The sequence below is a fragment of the Gallinula chloropus genome, assembly GCF_964237585.1.
Source record: "Gallinula chloropus genome assembly, chromosome: 3".
Classification (NCBI taxonomy): domain Eukaryota; kingdom Metazoa; phylum Chordata; class Aves; order Gruiformes; family Rallidae; genus Gallinula; species Gallinula chloropus.
The window spans coordinates 51,165,320-51,188,684 of NC_140087.1; the positions used below are offsets into that span (position 1 = coordinate 51,165,320).

At 51.2% G+C, this 23,365-nt stretch overlaps 1 protein-coding gene across 1 annotated transcript; it reads left to right on the top strand.

The window, feature by feature from the left end:
* Positions 1 to 6,014: 6,014 nt before the first annotated feature.
* ABCC10 (ATP binding cassette subfamily C member 10) lies at positions 6,015 to 22,927 on the top strand (the record flags this gene model as incomplete). Its single annotated transcript, XM_084261324.1, is given in 23 exon segments — positions 6,015 to 6,065; positions 6,584 to 6,780; positions 7,704 to 9,072; positions 10,284 to 10,511; positions 10,629 to 10,656; positions 10,659 to 10,868; positions 11,564 to 11,703; positions 12,051 to 12,130; positions 12,276 to 12,447; positions 13,378 to 13,476; positions 13,696 to 13,885; positions 14,264 to 14,341; positions 14,731 to 14,922; positions 15,293 to 15,428; positions 15,836 to 16,031; positions 17,442 to 17,785; positions 17,943 to 18,112; positions 18,417 to 18,577; positions 19,001 to 19,254; positions 19,568 to 19,713; positions 20,127 to 20,224; positions 20,395 to 20,507; positions 22,429 to 22,927. Coding segments are annotated over 23 exon segments (4,788 nt in total). The 3' UTR covers positions 22,565 to 22,927.
* Between the last annotated feature and the right edge of the window lie 438 nt (positions 22,928 to 23,365).

Genomic DNA, 23,365 nt, shown 5'->3' on the forward strand with positions numbered 1-23,365 from the left:
CTACAGGAGATGTCCTGGTGGTTTCCAGTGACTGGTTTCAGTGGCAGTTGGAAGGTAAAGGAATCCAGATACCAATAACTAATCAGAAAGCTCATTTAAAACTTCTGTCCGCACACCAGTAAGTAAACTGTTTGAGGGATGAATGGTAAAAAAAGCAAACAGCATATGTGTTGTGGTGTTAAAGAGCTCAGTAAAGTCCCATTTGTTGTCAAAAAATACTTGACTGACTAGTGCTTATTAGCATTTTGTCATAGCCTGTCATCTTACTGAGCACTGTTTTACAATGACAATCTATAAACTCATTCTGTGCTAGCTGTAGTGTCATCTTTCCATCACGTACCTTTCTGATTTAAGGGACTGAGCACCTATAGTTGGGTTTAGTTAAATTATTCCTAAAATTACTACTGAAACTTTGAACCAATAACGCAAAGTAAATTCAAAGTGTTCATGTCTTTGCAAGAGGAAGCACTGAGGTTTGTTTCAGGCATCAAATTCAGGCAAGGTTCTTGCCTGTGTTGTAGAAGATTTTGTAATATTCCTGCTACTGGTGCTCCTGACTCTTGGTGGACAAAGGAGGTTTCTGCTACAGTTTCAATTCCCAAAATTCTCTTTGGAATTCCAAAGCTCATCTTTGAACTTGCAATTAGCTGCTGCTTGGAGAGATTTTAGCTAATTAGATGCTGAAGGCAATGTTGGGGTAATAAGGATGTCTCTGAATTCTCATTAGGCCTCAAGAAAGTCACAGGAGCAAATAACACCTGAAAAGAGTAGCAATGAGAGAAGTTAGCACTAGCTCAGTACAAACAAGTAAGCGGAAGTCAGAACTGAAGTTGATTCAGGTTGGACCGTTAGGTAAAAAGCAGTAGAGTAATAGGGGAAAACATGAGACCTTAATTATATTTTACACTCTTACATCTAAGTCCAGGCTAGATCCAAGGGCATAGAATAGAATCATAGAATCACCTGGGTTGGAAGACACCCTTTAGATCAAGTCCAACCATAGGGCATGAGGCAACCATGCAGCACTCCTAATGTTAAATGGCTAGTCTACTAGCAGGAACAGAGTTTGTGTGGGGGTTTTATGACAAAATAAGTGTCCTCATGAGAAAGAGCAGTGGAAGGTACTCTCCTGTGCTCGGAACTTTGCATAATTTTTTCTCCTGGAAGACAGGGCAAAATGCTGTGTCTTCAGGCCCAGGCAAAGCAGCCCATTCATGAAAAATTTTTGACTGAGCTGAGTAATCAACACTTCCTTGGTCATGGCGTCATGGAATTTGAGGATGGTTCAGCTGATAGGAAAGCCCTGGCTGGGATCACAGAAAATGCATCCAGACAGACAATTGCTTCCAGAGACTTCACATTTATAATTGCAAAGTTGGTATTTCTGAATTTAAGGCTTGTCCAGGCCGGCTTCCGCTTCACTCAGTATTTACTTTCAGCTGGGAAGTGGAATGGGAATGCAGCCTACACTCCTTCCCTGACTCAAAGTTCTGGGGGGTATTAAGTAATCTATTACAAAATAACCTCGGAAGAGAAGGGAGTGGTGGCATTCCACATTTGCCTTCCTGGCTGTGGGTGTACCAATCTACAGCCTTAAAAAAACCCTCTGAATAATAGACAGTGACTGAAATCTGGCCTGTGGGAGCAGATTAAATTAAACTTCATGTTGCTTTTTTCCCCATTTTGAATGATGTGATTTTTTTTTTTTTTGATACTGAAGCAGGGAATGTGATAAATATTAGTTGGTCAGCAAGGAACTAAGTAAAGGATGTGAGAAGTTCCACCTAAAGTTAGACTACAATATTAGTATACTGTGTGCACTGTAATACCTCAGGAGAAGCTACTTATCTCTGAGAAGGGAGTGATAAGGAGGAGGAGGGAGAGAGAAGTACAGGAAGGCACCTCAAGTCTGCAGAACCAGCTCCTGGGCTTTGTTAGCAAGACAAATGCTAAAGTTCACCAAAAGGACCTATAAGGAAGAAGAGTAAATGAAGTAAATGACCACCCAGTATCTCTGAAGCCCACCAAACCCACCATAATGCGTGTGGGGGTGGGTGCTAATGGGGAAAAAACCTAAGCACTTCCTGGCAACCCTGTGAGTATGCCTAATGTGAATATGCATGTATGTCTTGTATACAAGCCATGTAACTGACCCTTTCCAGCACACACACTGGGAGGAGCAATCCCCTGTGCTGCCCAGCATGGCAATAAAGAATACCTGCTTCAGAGTCACCAAGGCTACTGAGGTTTGATTTCAGCTTTTTATGGTATCAGTTCATGATGGCTGCACGATTATTTATAGTGCATAAGGTGCTGTGTAAGCAATATAACCACAAGCCTGTACTCCACGTGGTGCACATCTTGAATCAGTCAACTACGTAGCAGTAAACGCCACAGGCAGCAATATTTTGGAAGAAGGGAAATGGCCAAAAGGAAGCTTGACAAGGAGGAGTGTCTGTTTAGAATCTTGCTGTGTTCCTATTTTAAATGTACTTATGCAGGATGGGTACCAGTGATCACTCAGGATGGGTTGATATTCTCCTTAGGGTTTGCTGCAGGTTTGTGAGGCTGTGCTGCTGAGATGGTTTCTTTAAGCAGCAGTTAGAGTTTTCTGCCAGCCTAAACTATAAACAACGAGCAAGTCAAGGCCAAAGTGGCGGCCTGAGAGATAGTCATGGCGCCTCTGAGAATCACATATAGGAGAAAACAACCCAGAAGCTGCTGCGTTTTGCCACTGGAGAAGGGATTGAGAAGATGTAACGAGCTGTGCAGACACCAAGGCTGGGAAAGGGCGGGGGAGGAGGTGCCCCAGGTGCCGGAGAGAAAGATGCCCCTGCAGCCCATGGAGAAACCCATGGAAAAGGCCGAGACCCCACCTGCAGCCCGTGGAGGGGCTCCACGCTGGATGGAGCAGGTGGAGACATAGAGAAGACACAGTGACCATATGTTGGAACAACCCCCTGCCAGCACTTGCAGCCATGAGGAGAAACAGAGACACAGAGATGAGAGAGAGAGAGAGAGAGAGCTTTGCATCGCAACAAGTTTGCTGGGGGAGGCTTATAACCCTGTGGAGGACTGGGACTGAGAGACAGTGTGATAGAGAGAAAGCCCTGTGGGAAAGGACTCATGTTGAAGTTTGTGACAGGACTGTCTCCCGTGGGTGAGACCACACGGTGCAGCAGGGGGAGGGTGTGGAATGAATGCTGCCCCCCCCCCCCCCCCCCAGCTGAGACGGAAGCCAACATGCAAGGGACTGACTGAAGCCACCATCTCTCAGTCCCTGCCCCCCTGTGCTGCGATTGGGGGGAAGAAGGGAGTGAAATCATGACTAGAGTGAAGTCTGCTAAGAAAGGAGGGATGGGGGGGGTTAGAGGTGTGTTAAGATCTGGAAGAGGAAAACAGCTCATGAAGAAGTAACAGAGAACCCCATTTTTACCTAGTCCCTGCCCCCCTGTACTGCAAGCAGGGGGAAGAAGGGAGCAAAATCATGGCTAAAGGGAAGTCTGCTTAGAATGGAGGGGTTGGGGGAAGGTGCTACCAAGAACCCTGTTTTCCCAGTCACTGCACCCCCTGTGCTGTCAACGGGGGGGGGGGGGGGAAGAAGGGAGCAAGAGTCTGCTAAGAAGGGAGTGGGGGGGGAAAGTGTTTTAAGATCTGATCACGTTTGTTTTAAGATCTGGTCGCGCTCCCAACTCCGGTTTTACTGTTCTTTGTAGTGTAGTGTAATAAATTAGGTAGCTTCTCTCTCCTTCACTCTGTGTTGAGTCTGTTTTGCCCATGTTGTTGATGACAGAGTGATCTCTCCCTGTCCTTATTTTGACTCCTGAGCCTCTTAATACATATTTTCTCTCCTGTCCAACTAAGAAGGGGAGTAATAGACTGACTTCGGTGGGCGTCTGGCCTCCAGCCTGGGCTAAACCACCACAGGGTTCCTGCTTGGTGTTTTTTTAATACCCTTCATCTGTTTTCCCATATGGGTGTAGGTAATGCTATTTGGAGCAAAAAGGGATCTGAGGCATCTGAAAGCTGTCTGGCTTTCTGTTGATGTGGAGAAGCCCAGGATTTTGAGCACAAGGAGGCTAGGAGAGATAAGCAAGTGAAATGCAGCACATGAAAAAGGAGAGTGCAAGAACACAAGGTGGCTGGAAAGGAAAAGCTCTGAGAGGAATTAATTCAAGAGAGGGAAGATGGTGTTTGTCCTGGTACCTGAGAACTTCTCTGGTACCTTATTAAATCAAGGGAAGTAGTAATTTGGTTGGGTTCTCATGTTTTGTTGGTTTGTGTTTGTTTTGGGTTTTTTTTTAATGTCATCAGAACCACAAAATCTGACAGCTTCACTCATGTAGAGCTCATGCTCCGGCCTCACACATCCCCTATTTGCTGTCTTGAGAGTTTTCTGCCTTCACAGTGTTTTGTTTTGTGGTTTTCTTTAAGGGAAGCTTCCCAGAACAGAGGGAACAGAGACAGAAAGCACATTATCAAGACCCCTACAGCAAAGTTCATTCTAGAAAACTGGCTGACCTGTGGGAGAGAGAGCAGAGTGGACTGGCCGAATACATGCAGCCTACAGTATCAGTAGCTTGGTCTAGCGAGCAGAGATGTGAGAAATTCAGTCCTCGGAGACAAAATTAAGCAAGGAGATAACATTGTAGGTTTAGAAAAACTGCCTTCTCCCACTCCTTTCAAGGAAACTATTAGAGGATACTGCAGCCTCCAAACTCTTGCACTTATCTCTACAGTATCACACTCCCACAGCCAGATCACTGTTTCCTCATACAGGAATGTTACTGGTATTTTCTTTCCTCAGCACCCTGCTGATAACGTGAAGCTCAGAGAATGCTTTATTGTGTCTCTGATGAGCTGTGTGCTCAAAGTAAAATTTACAACCTGTGATGAATTATTTACAGGGATATGCTAATTTCCCCTGGCAAGGGAAAGTGCTGAGGGAGGGCTTAGGAAAGGGAGGCATCTGGAGCAACTGCTATAAAAATCACCAGTAGCAGCTAAAATTGCTGGACTGTGTGGTGAGGTTTGCTGCCCACTCCTGTTGTTGTGTAACAGTCTGGAAGGGGTGAGGCTGGACGTCCTCTCAGGTTTGGGAAAGCTGTGTATTTGCTTGCCAGCCTCCCAGTGCAATGTGCTCTTGTAATTAAAAGGTGTTGTATTGGGGGATGCTGCTTGCCAGGTGTGTCTGTGCCCCAGACAGATGGTCACTGAGCAGCATACAGGTAAAACAGAGTGGATTAGTTTAGCTGGGCTGCTCAGATGGCTGTATTTGCTTAGCAGTGACGTCACTTGATACGTGTTTTTAACGTGGCTGTGCTAGGAGAGCTCTGCCGCTGTGGCTATACGGCTGTGGCACACGTGTGTACGTGGGGTGTTCTGACCTGCTGTTGGCACCGTGCTCTGCAGCGAGTGCTGTGCCCGTGAAAGCACGCGGGTACCCACAGAAGGGCTACAGCGGTGCCTATGTCGGGCTGTGCCTGTGGGTATGACAATGCTCACAGGGTGCCAGCTGCTGTGGGCCAAACGCGGCAGGAGAAGGAGGGAGGGGCGAGGTAGGAGTCGGGGGAGCAACCCGGCTGGAGGCCGCTGCCAGGGCTGCGGCGCGTCCTCCCGCCCTCCAGGGGGCGCACGCAGCGGCCTCCTTGCGCCCTCTCCCCCTGCGGTGAGCGCGGAGGCGGGGGGACGGGACGAGCCGCGGTACGGCGGGCGGTAGGGGTCAAGCTTTGTTGTGGGGAAGGGGGTGACGGCCGCCGCTGTGCGTCGTTCCGGTGGGAGGGGCCGAGGGGTTGGGGGTGTTCCCGGGGGTCCCGCCCGCTGCAGGACACGTGCCGGCCGCCCCGCCAGCCCCCTTGGCTCAGCGGGGCGGTCGGCGGGCTGGGTCGCAGGCAGCGCTTCCCCACACCGGGGGCTGTACCGGCCGGGAGGGCCGCCGTGAGAGGGCCCCGTCCCCCGGCTCCGGTGCTGCAGTGCCCCGTTCCTGCGTGCTCCGGGCCGGTCCCAGCCTGGAGATGAGCCCAGCTGGCGCGAGCAAGATGACCGTAAGGGCGAGGCCTTGTCAGGCGTGCTTCAGCGCGCGAGGACCCAGCCCCCCTCACGCCCCTGCCCCGTGCGGCACCGAGGGGCCGCCGGCGTCCTCCCCTGCCACCTGGAGTTTAACGTCCCGTGCTGCCCTAAGGCGTACGGTCACGAGGCCTGGTCTGAAGCTGGCTCTGTTAGCTGGTAGAGCCTTGTATAAGCAGCTCAGAATCCACTCCGGGGTGGTTACAGCAGGAAGGCTTCCCCATGTCTTGTTTCAAAGGATGAACCTGGCTGTGGGGGGAAAAATGCCCCCGGGAATAAGCACAAAACATGCCCAGAGCGCTGAGGTCACAGGGTGGCTTAAGGCAACAACCTGATTTAAACTGGAGCTTGATCATTTCTTTGAAATAGATGATAACAAGCACACAATAGCAGGGCCTGGACTGTGTGACCCAGGAAGTTGCTTCTAGCCCCAGGTTCACTTATCACAGTCCACCTTGGACTAGGGCTGTACTTTCTTCACTTTGCGCCTCTTAATGTGTTTTCTTTTCCACCCTAGGAGCTCCCGTCTCTCTCGCTGAACTCCCAGCAGAGGATGGAGAACATCCTGGCTGGTTTGTGTGGGACCAGCCCAGAAGATCCACTCCCTGTGTGGGTTCATGGCAGCATTGGCCACTGCTTTAATCAGCTGACATTAAATGTGATTCCTCACGCGATCCTTGCAGTGGTCAGTGCCTGCTTCCTTGGCACTCCAAGGTATGACAACTAACTGGTCTCGTTCTCGGTTGTTACGTAGGACTAGAGGTGGGGTGGAAAGGCTGGAAATTACAACTCCCTATAATATGCTGAATATATAATTAGAGAAGGTTGCAATATTATTATGCTATTAAATTTGTCAGCATCCGTTCTAATTCAGAGTACTGTGTGCAGCCCTGGTCCTTCCATTGCAGAAAGGAATCCAGAAAGAACAGAGCAGGTAGTCAGCATAAAATCATAGAAAATAGTTCAAAAGAATTTCAGTGAATGGGCATTGGGAAAACTGGGAGAGGATGTAAATCCAAGGTGGCATGGAAGATGTATAAACAAAAAAATGTTTTGCTGTTTACCTTCTTCTCAAGTTCATAAACATGGCAAAGTTGAGCAATATTGTAAGGCCAGAAATCACAATTAATTGAATGATAATGAAATATTTTGTTGGGCAGTAGACTTTACAATCACAGCATCACTGAATCAACAGTGATAAAAAGCGTGTTTCTACGCAGAATATCACAAAGGCAAGAGAAATCAAGGATCAGAGATATGATGCAGTTTGATCCTCCAGATTTTGTGTCACAAAGGTTAAGCACACTTTTTGGTTCTACTTTTTTTGTTTTTTAATCCTCAAGGATTTGATTCTGATTTGACCACAAAATATCACAGTTTGCAAACAAATTTCCATAGAGAAATGCTAAATTTTGGTAGCACCTGAATCTCTGGTATTGGATCAGATATTGGGCTGTAATGACCTGTCATGGTTTAGCAATGCCTACAGTCTGAAGAAGTCACAAGCCTAGGGAGGTGAATCCAGGGGGTTTAAATAAGAGTGAGTGGATGAAGAGGGGAAGAAGAAAGAAGAGAACTGACTGAAGGGGCGCTAGAACTTCAGCTGTAAATTTTGCCTCTGCTGTTTGCTCCTTTAGATCTGGCTCCAGGGTGCCTTGCAGGCCAGGCTGGGCATGCAGAATCTCCGCCTCCTTCATACTTGCTGGCCTGTTCCTTGCTGATACCATCCCAGCCACCGTTTCTCAGCAGGATCTGGGCCCTGTGTACCTGGAAGTGCTGGCAAATGGCACTGCCGCTGTGACGTGGCTCACGCATGGCCTCGTTCTTCTCATGCTCTTCCGGTCCATTCATGGCTCTACCAGAGGCCCCACAGTCCTGGTTCTCCTTGCTCTCTTACCGCTGTCTTCCTTCATCATCACTCTGTTGTGGTACTGCCAGAGTGGGACAGCTTGGTCCCCTGCCCACCCTGCTGCCTCCTCCAGGTTTGCCATTCTCTGTCTGCAGCTGGCCTCTCTGCTTGTGTACGTGATCGGCTACCTCTTACCCACCACTGGCAGGCAAGACCTCGTCTCCATCAATCGCTCCTGGCAACGAGACCAACTCATCTCAGAGCCGGAGACCCCAGTGCCTGATCAGCAGGGAGTGGCAGAAGATGGTGAGAGCTGGCTCTCACGCTTCTTCTATATTTGGATGAACCCCCTCATGAAGCGTGGCTATCAGTGGAAGCTGAGTCAGCCACAGGACGTCTACATGCTTCCTCGCAAGCTCCAGGCTGCCAGGGTCTGTGATCGGTTCAATGCTTGCTGGAGGAAGGAGGCAGCTCTGCACCAAGTAGCAGAGGAGACAGTGTCTCTTACCAGCCCAATCATTGCTGGAGGCGATGGGAACTGCGATGCCCCAGACAGCTCACGCCGTGCCCAGGAGGCCGTGCGACTCTTGTCAGTCCTTCATGCGGCCTTTGGGCTTCGTTTCTACTCCCTTGGACTTCTCAAGCTGGCCGGCAGCCTCCTGGGCTTCTCGGGTCCTCTGCTTCTGAACCTGCTGGTGAACTTCATGGAGTCACGGCAGGAGCCCTTGAGCCACGGGATGCTCTATGCCTTTGGGCTCTTTGCTGGCTCCTTCCTGGGCGCTCTCTTGCGGAACCAGTTCAGCTACGAGGTGAACAAGGTGACACTGATGGTTCGGGCAGCCGTCATCTCTGCCATTTACCGCAAGGCCCTGCGTGTTGGCAGCACCAGCCTTGCCCGCTTCACCGTGGGCGAAATTGTCAACTTCATGAGCACAGACACCAGTAGGTTGGTGAACTTCTGCTTCAGCTTCCATGAGGTGTGGAGCCTACCTTTCCAGTTTTCCATTACCCTCTATCTCCTCTACCAGCAAGTGGGGGTAGCTTTTCTGGGAGGCTTGGCCCTGGCGCTGCTGCTTGTGCCCATCAACAAGGTCATAGCTAACCGCATCATGATGAACAACAAGGAGATGCTGAAACACAAGGACACACGGGTCAAGGTGAGGGGCAGCTGGTGGCTCTCTGAGTTGGCTGCTGTATTTTCTTCCTGTTTGTCTCTAGAACATTGGCTTTTTGGCCACTTCTTGTGAACCAAAGCAGATTAAATCATAGCTGCTGGGAAAATGCTAGAGGGGGGGGCACATGCACACACACTTGGTTCAGAAGTGTTTCAGGGTGATGCCGCTTCACCACCCACAAGAAGCAAATCTTTAATGATTGTCTTGTCCCCTGGGCTAATTCAGGTTCCCTTGCAGAGACTCCTAACTGCTTCCTCTAGAGATGCTTCCATCCTATTGCTCCAGTAATGCATGTGATCAGTGGTGAGGTAGCTTGCAGTCTGGACGAAGGCAGTGATCACTGCCATAGTGATTTTACACCCCTCCAAGCCTGGCACCCACAGTCATTCTTTCCACTGCCGTTTGCATATTTGCAGTGCCCTCTCTCTCCTCACCACATGTCAAACATTTGATTCCCACCTTTTAGCCTTGAATCTCTAATGTGGGGGGACAGCACTTTCATTCACCATTTCCATCATGCTTTGGAAGCATGAAAGGTAAGTTAACTCCAGGTCACAACTGTTGGGAGCTTCAAAAATACTTCTTTTCCTAACAGAAGGTGGATCTAATTGTATGGGGTATGCTGGACTTCCTCCATCTATTGTAAGACTGGTTTGCTGAGTGAACTCTCATTACTTTTATGGGCGCAGACACACCTCAGCTTGCTCTGCATGTTCTGACCTGAGAGCAGGAATGAGAGGACAGCATGCTGCAGGGACATCTGAGCTGCTGGATGTGAACCAGCCAGGCACGCGATACAGACTAGCTGTGTCATGGCAGCACCTGAGGGTCGGGTGTTATTATCTCAAGGCCCTGTCACACCAAAGTAGGTCAGTGACATCCAGGCTGGAGCTAGTAATTGCACACATCCCTTCAGCTGCGATGCACATCCTTCAGTTGGGAATTACTTTAATATTTTGCCTTTTCCTGAGCCATTTGCAGCACAGGTGGCTGAGGAAGCTGGTGGAAGGAGTGAGCGCAAAGTTCCCAGTAGCTGTCACTTAACTTGAGTCCCCCTGTGTGTTAGCAATGAACAGTGCCTGGCCCTTAGCAGGAGGCACCTGCAAACCTGGCCCCAGCCCAGATGCCTAGCTGGCAGTCGGTGCATTAGGCAGTGCTGGCTGCTCTATGTGCTTTTTCCTCTTTGCCTGCAGCTAATGACAGAGTTCCTATGTGGCATTCGAGTGATCAAGTTTTACGCCTGGGAGAAGCACTTCAGCACCCGGGTGAACGCCTGCCGGGCTAGAGAGCTGCAGAAGTTACGAGCCATCAAGTACTTGGATGCTGTCTGTGTGTACCTATGGGCAGCGCTGCCTGTTGTTGTCTCCATTACCATCTTCATCACCTATGTCCTGTTGGGTCACCAGCTCACTGCCACAAAGGTGAGTAGGTAGTAGGGAGAGCTCCAACCTTGTCTCGTGCAGAGGACAATCTACAGTGGGGCTGCAGTTCTGAGGCGGCATCTCTGGGAAATAAACCCAGGCTGTGTCTCCCTGTAGCTCTTCGGGCTCTCATCGGTGAAGCTGTTTTGAGGATACAGGATGCAAGGGTGCTGTTCATAGCTGTTCCCTTACCCATGCAGGTATTCACAGCATTGGCCCTTGTCGGGATGCTTATTCTCCCCCTCAACAGTTTCCCATGGGTGTTGAATGGGACCTTGGAAGCCAAAGTTTCCCTGGATCGAATCCAGCGTTTCCTTGAACTTGCGGACCAGGACCTGGAAGCTTATTACGCCCTAGGTAATGGCAAAGAGTGCTGCTGGGCTTGGGACCTTGGGCAGGGGGCACTTGGAGCAGAGAACTGTGGTGTTAGGGCCAGGGGCAGTATTGGAGGGCAGCTGGCTGTCACCCCATGATTCAAGAGGTTCGCTTGTCAGAGGCAGAGTGAAGGCACTTAATTTCTGTGGAAAACAGGAGACAAGGCTGCAACGTGCCTCTTTACTGACCGTGGGTCATTGCTTGCCTCCACAGAGCCCTGACATCAGTGTCCCTTTAGGAGAAGCTGCTCCGTCCTCTGTCCAAAGCTCCTCTTGACACCAAAGTCATCAACAATCTTGGCTTTGAATGGCAGAAAGACTTGAGCAGGTGCCCCTCTTCTGAGCCATTTCAGCTCCCTTTCTCTCTTTCCTTGCCTTTTGCCAGCTCTCTGCTATTCTTTTACCTTCAAGAATAATAAAACCAGGTTATACTTACAGTGTCTCACTCACCGCCAGCAGGCCACCAAGTGTGTCTGGTGGAAGCTGGAGACAGGAGGGGCAGAGGAAGGGGGGTGTAAGTTTAAGGGCCAGTCAGTAGGCAAGTGTCTCCTGTGGTTGGGTAGAGGGTATCATGGCAGTGCCCTGACTGGTTTTACCCATTTGGGAACAAAGCTGATGCTAATTACCTTTCATTTTCTGGCTTTCTTATATCAATGCTTTGCTGCTTTTCTCTTGCAGATAGCCCTTCAGGTACTGCTAATGCCATGGAGATGCAATGTGCAGCCTTCTCATGGGCACCAGTTGAGGAAGAAAGCACCAGGCAACCTTCATCCACAGGCACTCTGCAACTGTACATTGAGAACCTGTCAGTGAGAAAGGTGAGTGAGGACGCAGGAGGTAACAGAAGAATGTCACTAGAGAAGCCAAATGGAGCAGGGGTGGCATGTTTTCATGTTTTCCTAGTCTTAGCAGCTGTGCATCAAAATGTTCTTTTTGGTCAAGGGGCACAGGACACATATCACACCTCTCAGAGCTGCAGGGTGCTGGAGGAAATCCAGGCAGGGCATACACGCAAAAGATGAACCAGCTCCCTCTGCTTTCTGTCAGTGCTGCAGGAGTTTAAGACAGCAGTCAGCATTCTTACAGGCTACATTTGGCTCAAGAAATCCAGACAGACTGCCCTGTGTTAGCGTATCTGGTTGCTCCTTTTCATTTCCCTTTGCAGGGGATGCTCCTGGGGGTTGTTGGGAAGGTTGGCTCTGGCAAAAGCTCTCTGCTTGCAGCCATCACCGGAGAGCTCATTAAGTAAGTAACCTAAAGACCTCTCCCCTCCTGGTCCCTTGATGCCACAGCAGGCAGGGACTATCCAATCCTATCCCTATTTGCAGGCCATTTTGATCTGCCAACAGTTCTTTGTTGCCCTTTCCACCCACTTCTGGTATGCTTGCAGGCAAGGTGGACGAGTGTATGTTTGTGACCTGGAGCAAGGATTTGGTCTGGCCACCCAGGAACCTTGGATACAGTTTACCACTGTCCGTGAGAACATCCTTTTTGGGCGAAAATACGATGCCAGGCTGTACGAGGAAGTGGTGGAGGCTTGTGCCCTCTCTGAGGACCTGAACGTGAGTTGCCTGAACTGGAAACCTGCCTGGGCCTTCTTGGCCACCTTTTGCATCCAGCCTGAGCCTCGCTGGGAGCCGCTCTAGTTCTCTCAGGCTGCTTTTCCAGTGTCCCAGTCACACAGCATTACGTTGATTGCCGATCCCAGACCTACCTGGCCCCACAGTTCTTTAAAGTGTGCAGTCACTCTGGTAGCTCTTTGGGTGGTTTCTTCTGCTGCTGAGCCAAAAGCTCTTGATCCTGTGGAAAGATGTTCTTGCACAACTGATGATTGACAGGTTTTTCAGGCAGAACCTATCAGCAGCTGATGCTTTTTTGGATGACCAGAATGAACTTTCCTGGGATCTGCAAGGGCTGAGTCTGTAGTCTTCCTGTCAGTAATGCACACATTCTAAGTTTGAGACTTATGACTGTATTAGCCAGTAAATATGGCTGTTACACATGGTAGGAAGCTAGCCTGCTCCCAGTTTATAACCTTACACCTGATTTTCTGAAGTGCTGGGCACTAGGAGCTGTTTGCTTTGGCAGGAGCTACAAATGCACTCTAAAGGCAAGATATTTATTTGAGAAGTAGTAGACTATGCCTACACTCCCAAATCAAGAGGAAAGTGATTCCAGCTACTGAAACTCTAGATTTTACTGCTAAACTGTTTGAATAGGCCCTGACATGGTTTTGGTGCAGGCACAGTTCCTGGTCTCCCAGGAAATTCTCAGGGCAATTTCAGAGTTATCTCAGACAAGAAGTTGGTCACAATGAGTGGGTCAGATATGGCCATTCTGCTTGTCACTTGTCTCCAGAACCAGCATATGGACTTGCATTGTTTAATTATTGGTAAGGTGTCATCCTAAGGAATTACTGCCAGAGGCAGGAGAGGTTTTGGGTCCCCAGTAGTTTCCTGTCCCTTCTAAATGAATTTTCTTGAATGTTTCAGATTTTACCAGCAGGTGACCAGACGGAGGTGGGTGAAAATGGTGTGACACTCAGCGGGGGGCAGAAGGCTCGACTAGCCCTTGCCAGAGCTGTTTACCAGGTAAAAGGAGTCATGCTGTGACAGATTGTGCCCAGCCCCAAATCAGATGTAAAGAAGCTGGAAGCACCCAGCTGCATGGTGTAGCACGTCTTAAACCCCACAGTGCTGGCCTAAAGGTGCTGGCAACGTGCCACACAGAGGCACTCACACTTGTCTCTGCAACACCACGGGCTCCAGCAAGGCCAGCAGCTATATCCCTGTCCTTTGTTTTTCTCTCAGGAGAAAGAGCTTTACCTCCTTGATGATCCTCTGGCTGCTGTTGATGCAGATGTAGCCAACCATCTTATGCGGAAATGCATTCTCGGAGTCCTCAGACACAAGACCAGGATCCTTTGCACCCACAGGACAGAGTTTTTGGAGAAGGCTGATGCCTTGTTGTTGATAGACAATGGCAGGATAGTTAAGACAGGTACACTATCTGTCTTCTCAGGTGTTCATTTGTGCCTGTGTGCTGAACCTGGAATGGGTTGAGCAAAGACAGACATGAGGGAGTAGGATTAACTAGTGGGGAACCCATTGGTAACGAGCTTGAGGACGCTGCAGTGATGGGGTGGAAAGGAACGTGCAGATGCGCAGGTAAACCTGGGCAGTGCTAGAGGGGGAGAGCTGATAAGGCAGAAGACCATAGCAGATTGAATGGATCAGGGTCTTACAGGGTGTGGGTGCTGTGAGAGAAAATGGGGAACGTAAGGAGAGAACAGAACCGGGCCTTTTCATAGCAAGAGGCAGTGAGTAGCTGGCTTTGTTCTTCACAGGCTCTGAAGCATTTACACATCTCTCTTTGCAGGCACACCAGCTGCTATCCTGCCACTTGTGGAAGCCTTCCCCAAGAGCAAAAATATGGACAAGAGGCAGAAGGATAAAGGTCTATACCTGGCAAGCTTGGGAGTGGCTGGGGCAGCACAGCTTAGTTGACCACCCAGGCAGAACCTGTACCTGGTGGCTGCTGGGCTCAGACCAGAGCTCCCACCACCTTGCTTTGCTGTGGCATTGCTGATCTGTGGGTCCTGTGTACTTAGTGGGAGAGGAGACCCACATAATGTTGGGTATTGGTCTGAAGCAGTATTTGGATCTGTTGTTGTACTTGTCCAGCTTTGGATGAAGGTCTGCCAGAATTGGTGCACCGGTCTTGAAAGAGGAGAGAGGAGGGGAGAAAAGTCTCCCTCAGAGTCTAGGTGTACTCTGCTCACAGCAGAGAGCAGCTGTAAGAGGAACTGAGTTGCACTGACTTTTGTTTTGCCTCTATTCCCACAGCCCCTGATGAACAGGGCCAAGAAGAGCCTGTAGAGACAGAAGCAGAAGAATCAACTCAAAACAGTAATCTCATCCACAAGGAGGAAGAGAAGAAAGAAGGGGCTGTGGCTTTTCAGGTGTACAAGGCATATTGGCTGGCAGTGGGCAGCTGCTTGGCATTATCTATCCTCTTCTCGCTGCTCCTGATGCAAGGTGAGGCAGTGGCCCAGCAGAACTTCTCTTTATAGACATTCATCTCCTCTCTGGTTGTGTGTAGCTCAGGGAAGAGGAGAGGACAGGAAGGTAATCGCCCGGGAGGAGGGGACACACGTGGGAACAGAATCCGGCGTCTCACGGCTGCAGTTGCAGGTCTGCGCCTCTGAGCAGTGCCCTGTCTCTGCTGCAGCTCAAGGCTGTTCCGTTGCCCCTGCTCTGCTGCTAGCAGTGGAGAAAGAAGGCAGGGGAAGACTGGGCAGTGGGACAATAACAAAATTGTCCACCAGCTTCCTCTCCAGCTTTTCTGCTTCGTATTTGATGATTGAAAGAGTGAATCCCTCTTAATGTTGTATGTCTTACTCTGCAGCATCCAGAAATGTCTCAGATTGGTGGCTGTCACACTGGATCTCCAGCATATCCCAGACAGAAAATACCTCTGTGATGGTCTGCTCAGCTTCCCCACCTTCCCCTGAGCTGCTTCTCTTCTCTGTTGCTGGGCTTGTGTAAGTGAATGCTGGTCAGGAGGTGCTATAGGAAGCTGGAAACACACATTTTTCCCTTAAGTGCATTTCTGGTGATGATCCATGTTGAGAGCAGGGGTAGACTGACCACCCCTCTGCAGGGGATCTGCTTTGCCAAAGAAAGAAAATCCGAATCTCTGACCTGATGAGATGCCCAAAGTGCTTCTGCCTGGGGCTCCTGGAAGACCCCTAGCTGCACAGTGATCAGAGTGTGTGTCCCAGCTTGCCATAGGGGTGGTCTCTCACAGGAGTAGCAGGTTGAAGTATCCTGGTTTCCCCTTTCTCCTGGGTTCTCATGCCCTGTCTGTGAACTTGCTGTTATGGGATGTCTGTGAGTTTGCTGTCAGTGGCAACCTTGGTGGATTCATAATCTTCCTCCTGTGTTCCAGCTCCCCTGTTCATGCTCTGGACACCACCACAGTCCCTTCCAATGGTTCACTGGATGTGAATTTCTACCTGGTAGTTTATGGGAGCATTGCAGGGGCTAACTCCCTCTTCACCATTTTTCGGGCCTTCCTCTTTGCTTACGGCACTATCCGTGCTGCCACTGTCATTCACCACCGACTGCTCCAGAGGGTTCTGAAGGTAATGGTCAGAAAGTCCAGGGCAGGCTGGGGCTCCTGCAAGTCCCTCTGCCTTGATGGTCTCATAATTGGGAGTAAGGATTTGGGAGGTGGATTAGGGTTTCTGCTGGTATTAGCTGATGAGATCCTTGTAGGACCATCAGAAGTGGGGTGGTTCCATCAGAAGAGGGGTGGCCAGCAGGAGCAGGGAGGTGATTGTCCCTCTCTGTTCAGCCCTTCTGAGGCCCCATCTGGAGTACTGTGTCCAGGTCTGGGGCCCCCAATACAAGAAAGACATGGAACTGTTGGAGAGAGTTCAGAGGAGGCCACAAAGATGATTAGAGGGCTGGAGCACCTCCCCTATGAAGAGAGGCTGAGGGAGCTGGGCTTGTTCAGCCTAGAGAAAAGAAGGCTGCAGGGGGACCTCATTGCAGCCTTCCAGTCCCTGAAGGGAGCTTATAAGCAGGAGGGGATTCAACTTTTTAAAAGGGTAGACAATGGCAGGACAAGGGGGATGGATTAAAACTAAAGGAAGGAAGGTTTAAATTGGATATTAGGGAGAAGTTTTTTACAGAGAGAGTGGTGAGGTGCTGGAACAGGCTGCCCAGAGAGGTGGTGGATGCCCCGTCCCTGGAGGTGTTCAAGGCCATGTTAGATGGGGCCCTGGGCAACCTGGTGTAGATCCAGGCCTGGAGGTTGGTGGTCCTGCCTGTGGCAGGGGCGCTGGAACTCTATGATCCTTGGGGTCCCTTCCAACCCAGACCATTCTATGATTCTATGACTGTGTCCAAAAAGGGCTACAGCACAGCCAGTCCAAGAGGCCAATGAGCTGGGGTTCAAAATGTGTACTCTAAGTCTTGTTCTGTTCCATAGAGAAGGGTTTTACAGCTGCCACCTGCATGTATTACTTTAGATTAGATGTATTGCCAAGATGAGGGCCAGTTGAATCAAAGTAGTTTTTGGAGGGTCAGGAGCTCAGATTCAGATGAGATTTGCAAGAGTCATTGTGCAAGATTTAGGGCTGATGCTGGCATATGCCAGTTACCTTTCTTTAGGATTTGGGCTTCCTTGGGCTAGAGTTAGGCTTAGAGGGTTGGAAGATAGGATTAGAGGCTAGTTTTAGAGGATTGTCTCACTGGCTACTAGGGGGCCAGTATGGAATCTGAGCCACTGCTGTCTCGGTAGCTGACTGTCATTTGCCACAGAAGGGCTCCTTCCTCTTACCACTCAGACAGCATGAGTTGTTCAGCTGCGAGTGGATGCTGGCTTTGGAGCCTGAGATTTCTCCTCCATCTGAGTAAAGGAAGGGGGTTATTGTGGCCACCCTTTTGTGGCCTTGTCTGCTGCTCTTGGTGCTGCTGTCCTGGGCACTGTTCTGTGGCTGGATCTCACTGCAGCTGACTGGCTCTTGCTTTGGTTCCCTTGTTGCCAGGCCACAGTCACCTTCTTTGACACCACACCGACAGGCCGTATCCTGAACCGCTTCTCCTCAGACCTGTACTGCGTGGATGACAGCCTGCCCTTTATCCTCAACATCTTCCTGGCCAACATGTATGGGCTCCTGGGCATGCTGGTGATAATCACCTATGGCCTCCCTTGGATCGGTCTGGTCTTGCTCCCTCTGGCTGCCCTCTACTTCTCCATCCAGCGCTATTACCGGCGCACGTCCCGGGAGCTCAAGCGCCTTTACAGCGTCACCCTGTCTCCAATTTACACTCACTTCTCGGAGACCCTCTCGGGACTGAGCAGCATCAGAGCCATGAGGGCAACACAGAGGTGAGGGGAAAGAGGAGACCTCAGAGAGCCAGAGCTTTGGCTTTATAGACCACGGCCTTCCTGATGTGGGCCTGGGTGTAGGGTGGCAGGAATGACCCTGCTCTGGGGCAGCAGGAACGGAGATTGAGCGGTGCAAACCTCTGTTGTGCACCCCCAGGTTTGAGTTTGAGAACCAGTTGCGCCTGGAGCAGAACCAGCGCTGCCTTTTTGCCAGCAACACAGCCATGCAGTGGCTGGACATCCGCTTGCAGATGATTGGGGTCGCCGTGGTTACTGCTATTGCAGCAATTGCCATCATCCAGCACCAGAAGCAGCTGGGCAATCCAGGTAGGTTGCCAGGGTTTATTCTGTGCCCACCCCTAGGCTGTGGCTCAGGGATTCTTCCTCTTCTCGCCTACAGCTGCACATCTTCTTACACTGGGGTAAGATCCAGAGGTTGCTCCCTGTCCCCTCTACGAGTCATCCATGGTGTAGTGCTTCAGGTCCTGTCCCTCCTCCTCTTTGTGCCCATCCTGGAGTGGGATCCCAGACTTGCAAGTGCTGACTTCTCCCTTGTTTCTTTGTCCTACCACCAAGATCCCAGGAACTTCCCTGCCAGTAACATTCTTGCTTATGCTTTTTGTCCTTGCAGGACTTGTGGGCTTGGCACTCTCGTATGCCCTGTCTGTCACAAACCTGCTCTCAGGCCTCATTTCCAGCTTCACTGTGACAGAGACCATGATGGTGAGTGTGGAGCGGACAGAGGAGTACACCACAGACATCCCAACGGAGCCCCAGGATAAACTGGTCCAGGTAAAAGCTCAGATAACTTTCTCAGGGACTGGCCCATCTTCTGGCTCTGTGCCCTGTCCTTGCCTTCTAGGGAGATCACAGGGTTCCAGTGAATGGGTGGAGGGCCCTCGCCCACAGAAACCACCTTGATCACTCATCCTCTACCAGTACATCCCCCAGGGGGATGGATATCTGGCAGGAGCTGGTGAAGGCTGGAAAAGTGGCAAGGGGTAGGAAAGCTGAACAGCTGCTAGGTCCAAGCTGTGAGAGAAAAACAAACCTAAGAGGGGGTGGAGATGGAGCTCAGCTGGAATGAGCATTGGGTCTGCTCAGAAGCTAGGAAATGCTCTGGAGGGTGGATGTGGCTTGTACTTGTGAGGAGATGAGGCTGAAGATGACAGTGGGTCACAGTCATACTCTGTCTTACCCTGGTATCTCTTTTAGGTTGCTGCTGACTGGCCAAGCCAGGGGCTTGTGGAGTTCCAGCATGTGGTGCTGGCCTATCGAGTGGGCCTGCCTAATGCCCTTGATGGTGTGAACTTCACCATTTACCCTGGAGAGAAGGTGGGGATTGTGGGTCGCACAGGATCTGGAAAATCCACTCTTTTCTTGGCCCTTTTCCGCATGCTGGAGCTGAAATCAGGCCGTATTCTCCTGGATGGTGTTGACAGCAAGCTGGTGGGCTTGGAGGAGCTGAGGTACGGAGGGCTGAGCAGAGTGGAGGGGAGCTGGAGTGGGCTGAGAGCTCTCAGTGGCTGGATGCCAACGGGAAGAGGGAGGAAGGGTAGACTTACTGTCGTGGCACCCTCTTGTCAGATTGTGGCACCTTCTTGTGAGTTCCTCTGTTGTTCTGGACAGCTGTCATAGGGAAACCAGGCTGAATATGTGTCCCATGCCTCCAAGATACATAGCAAGCTAAGACATCCCACCCAGAAAAAACAACTCAAACAACAGGTCTTTGCTTTTCTACAGAACCCACCCCATGAGCCCTAAACTCTTGTTTGCTTGCAGATCTAGGCTGGCTATCATCCCCCAAGATCCATTTTTGTTCAGTGGCTCAATCCGAGAGAACTTGGACCCCCAGGGAAAACGGACAGATGCTGAGCTCCGTGAGGTGCTAGAGCAGTGCCACCTCGGGGATGCCATTACTCAGATGGGTAAGTCCACCAAACCCAGCAAGGAGCAGCTGGGAAGCTCTCCTGGTACTGGTAGAGGGGAGAACATCTCAGCTCTGCCAGGGAGTTAAGGGGCCAGGTGGGTGCAGTAAGGAATTGGTTAGGTGAGGCCATGCTAGGAATAGGGTGGGAACTGGATGGTGGGACCTTATGGTGTTCCCTGAGGATTAGTGGCAAGGTCCCGATGGATGTTAGAGCAGAGCCTGAGAGACAAGTCAGCCCCTAGTTCTGGGGCAGCATGGCATCTCAGTGCCAGATGTTGCTCACATCTGCTTGTAAAGGCTTTGGTTTCCAAGGGCTGGGCCGGAGCAGGATTGGGATTGAGTGCTGCTGGGAAAATCCCAGAGCGGGGGAGCCGAGGCTGCTGGGGTAACCACTGGGCTTAACCCCCACAGGTGGACTGGACAGTGAGCTGGGAGAGAGAGGAAGGAGTCTGTCAGTGGGACAGAGGCAGCTGGTGTGTCTGGCGAGAGCCCTCCTGACGCAGGCCAAGGTGAGTGCCCTGCCTCCATTGGGGGGAGGGGCAGGGCATCGTCTGGGCTCCGGAGTCAGGAGTGCGATGGGGACAGACAACCTGTGCTACCTCCTTGGGCTGTCCCTAGGCAGCATTTGGGGTCTCCCCTGCGGTGCTTGGGTGCTCCCTTCACTCTCTGTCCCTGGCAGGTGCTCTGCATCGATGAGGCCACAGCCAGTGTGGATCAGAAGACAGACCAGCTGCTGCAGCAGACCATCCGCCAGCGCTTTGCTGACAAAACTGTTTTGACAATAGCTCACAGGTATGGGGGAAGCAGCGTTCTGTGCCTAAATTCATCCTGCCCCTCACAGGGAGGGGTGGCTGCGCCTGCTCTGGTGGCTCTTGAGCTTAGCAGGAAGGTTGCTGTGATGATGGACCTTGCCAATTTGCCTTCTCTGCTTTGTTAGCCTCAGGGTGCTGGGAAACTGGGGGACAGCAAAGGGCAAGACCCATCGTCTGGCAGATGGGTCTCCTGGGTACTGCTGCTGGGGCCGGGAGAGTGAATCGGACCTTGTGGTTCTGCCAAATCGGGGCAAGGAGCACTGGAGAATACAGAAAGGAGCAGCGCCGAGGCTGGGGAGGAGCAGGTGTCTGGCTCAGTAGAGGGCACTGCAGGACAGCCGGCGCTGAAGGGCTGCAGCCAGCTCCTGGCCAGGGGAGACAGAGCAGTGCTGTTCTTCCAAAACCCGGGGTTTTGGTCCCGGGGAGCAGTGCTTGCCCCGCAGCTCAGAGATTCCGTGTAAGAGATGGGCAGTAGATGGTTACAAGCAGAGGGAGGAGAGCAAAACCTGAATACCGTGGGTGCTGAGAAGGGGCAGGTTAGTATTAGGCAGTGCTCCCACTCCTGCCAAGGGGAGGAGTATTTGAAGGAGGGTTATGCAGTTGTATGGAGGGTGTTTTCAAAGCACAAAGGTTACCACAAACAAAAAAAACCCCAAACCAAATGAGCAGGTGGCAGGGGCTGCTGTCCTGCTGCACAGAAGTGGGAATGGTGGGTGCAGGCAGGGCTGGGCCTGGCAAGTGAATTGAGTGGGTCTTGTTAAATGCATCAGATAGGAGGGAGGTGGGAGGCGTGTGAAGGGAAGATGGTTCCTACACTGGGTATATTATGCATAAATAGAGTAGAAAGGTAAGAGCAGTGTGGGCTGAGGCATGTGTTTAAGTTGGGTGGGAGGAGGCTGCTTCTGATGGAGTCATTAGAGAGAAGAAGCATCAGGAAGGAGTGGCAGAAAGCAAAGCAGCAAGACTGGGTTGAAGATGGCCCCCAGCCCCTCTTCCACTTTGTTGAAGGGAGAGGGGGGAGACCATTAAGAAGGGAGAGGTGGTGGTGGGATTGTTCTGTACACATGGTTCTTCCATGCCATTCAGCTTCCCATTAACTGCTTGAGTGAAATCTAGGACAGGAAGCGACACGGTACTTGTCCCTTGCCCTTCAGGTCACTGCAGTGCTGCAGCGTGGTGCTCTTCTGAGGGTGAATGTGTAACCAGAGTCCTGAACTCGTTCACCTGCTCAAATCTGGGCAGTGCTTTCCCTGTGACCTGCAGCTTTCTAGGGGCTGTAGTTTCACACGGAGGGGTGCACAACTGTGCAAAGGCATTCCTGTTGTCCTGTCGTATCCCGCTGCCCCAGGGCCAGAGGTTGCTGCCCTGATAGCAGGCTGGGCAGAACTGGGCACAACAGTGTTGTGGGTGCTGTTGTTGCTGAACTGCCAATCACAAATCCACTGATGGTGGCAGCAAAGCAAAGATACCACACTGCTGGGGAATGGCAGCTGATGCACAAGTCCATTTCTCATGCCCTCAGCAGATGGCAGGTGAGAAAATGGAGGGGTAAACAGAAGTGACTCAATAAATCTCCTTGTGAGAACAGAAACATCTTGTGCAACCCCAGGAGCAGGTGTGCCATGAGCTCACTCTCCACAGAGTTTCCCCCTGTGCTGCTGGTGCCCTTCCATGCCCAGCAACTGGAGGGCATCGCTGTGCTCTCCTGAGTGGTGGTGCATTTCAGCAGTGTGCAGAGGCTCTGCGGGGAGCTGCGCTGCAGCGTGTCCCTCAGTGCACTGAAGATGCTCCCTGGATCCTGATGTGCATGTCTTGGCCAACCCCTTGACAGCCAGGGAAGCAGTACCCAGAGTTTCTCCTCAGATCCACTGATGATGTGTCCTTGTGTTTTCTGTCCGCAGGCTGAACACCATCTTGGACTCAGACCGTGTGCTGGTGATGCAAGCTGGAAGAGTGGCAGAGCTGGATTCACCCACCCGCCTAAGCCAGAAAGATGGTTCTTTGTTCCAGCACCTGCTGCACAGCGAGCAGCAGTGACCTCCTGCCTGGGCCCAGCCAGCCCCCTGGCTCTGTGGCTGGCTTTCCTCTCCCCTCAGCGGCCAGCACTGTCCCTGCAGGGCCAGGAGCTGCTGAGCTGAGGGAAGGGGCTGTTGCTGTCTGCAGGCATCAATTGTGTGTCCTCAGGGACTGGAGCATGGCACTGTGTCCTTTCCTTCAGTAGGGGAGATGGGATCTGGTATGTAGGGCCATGCAAGCCTGGCTGGTGGGATACTGCTCTCCTCCAAGGCTCCCCTTTGAGATTACAGAGGGCTTTTCTGTTCACTGAAGAATCAGTGGTTCCCAAGCTGAGACTTAGTCTCACACAGAGAATTTAAAATAAAGTGGCAAGGTTCTTGTGAAGCTCCGTTGTTCAGGTTTCTGTCTCTTTTTCTTCCCAGACACAGGCTTCCTTGTGAGATACAGGAGAGGTGCCCTCTCTGCTACTACAAAGACAACCCTATCTGCTCCCTACTACTTCCAAAGGGCGCTGACCTGTCCCAGCCTAGAAGGTCACACCCAGGGACCTTGCTACCCTTCCTCCAGTTTACAGTGGGATAGGCCCTCCTTCCCCTTAAGGGCCAGAATGTGATTAAATAAAGGTCTGTAAGGCGAGTTTATTTCAAGACTGCTTTTCCAAGGGAAGGTCCCTAACCCCCTGCCCTGCTCCCAACTGCTTTTAGTTCGAGGATCAGATTGATCTTCTAGTCAGCACCCTTGGACTGAGTCTTGGATTCTCTCCTTCTCCCCAGCACCAAGGCAACACCCAGCAGGTACACACCATTGCTACACTGTCCTAAG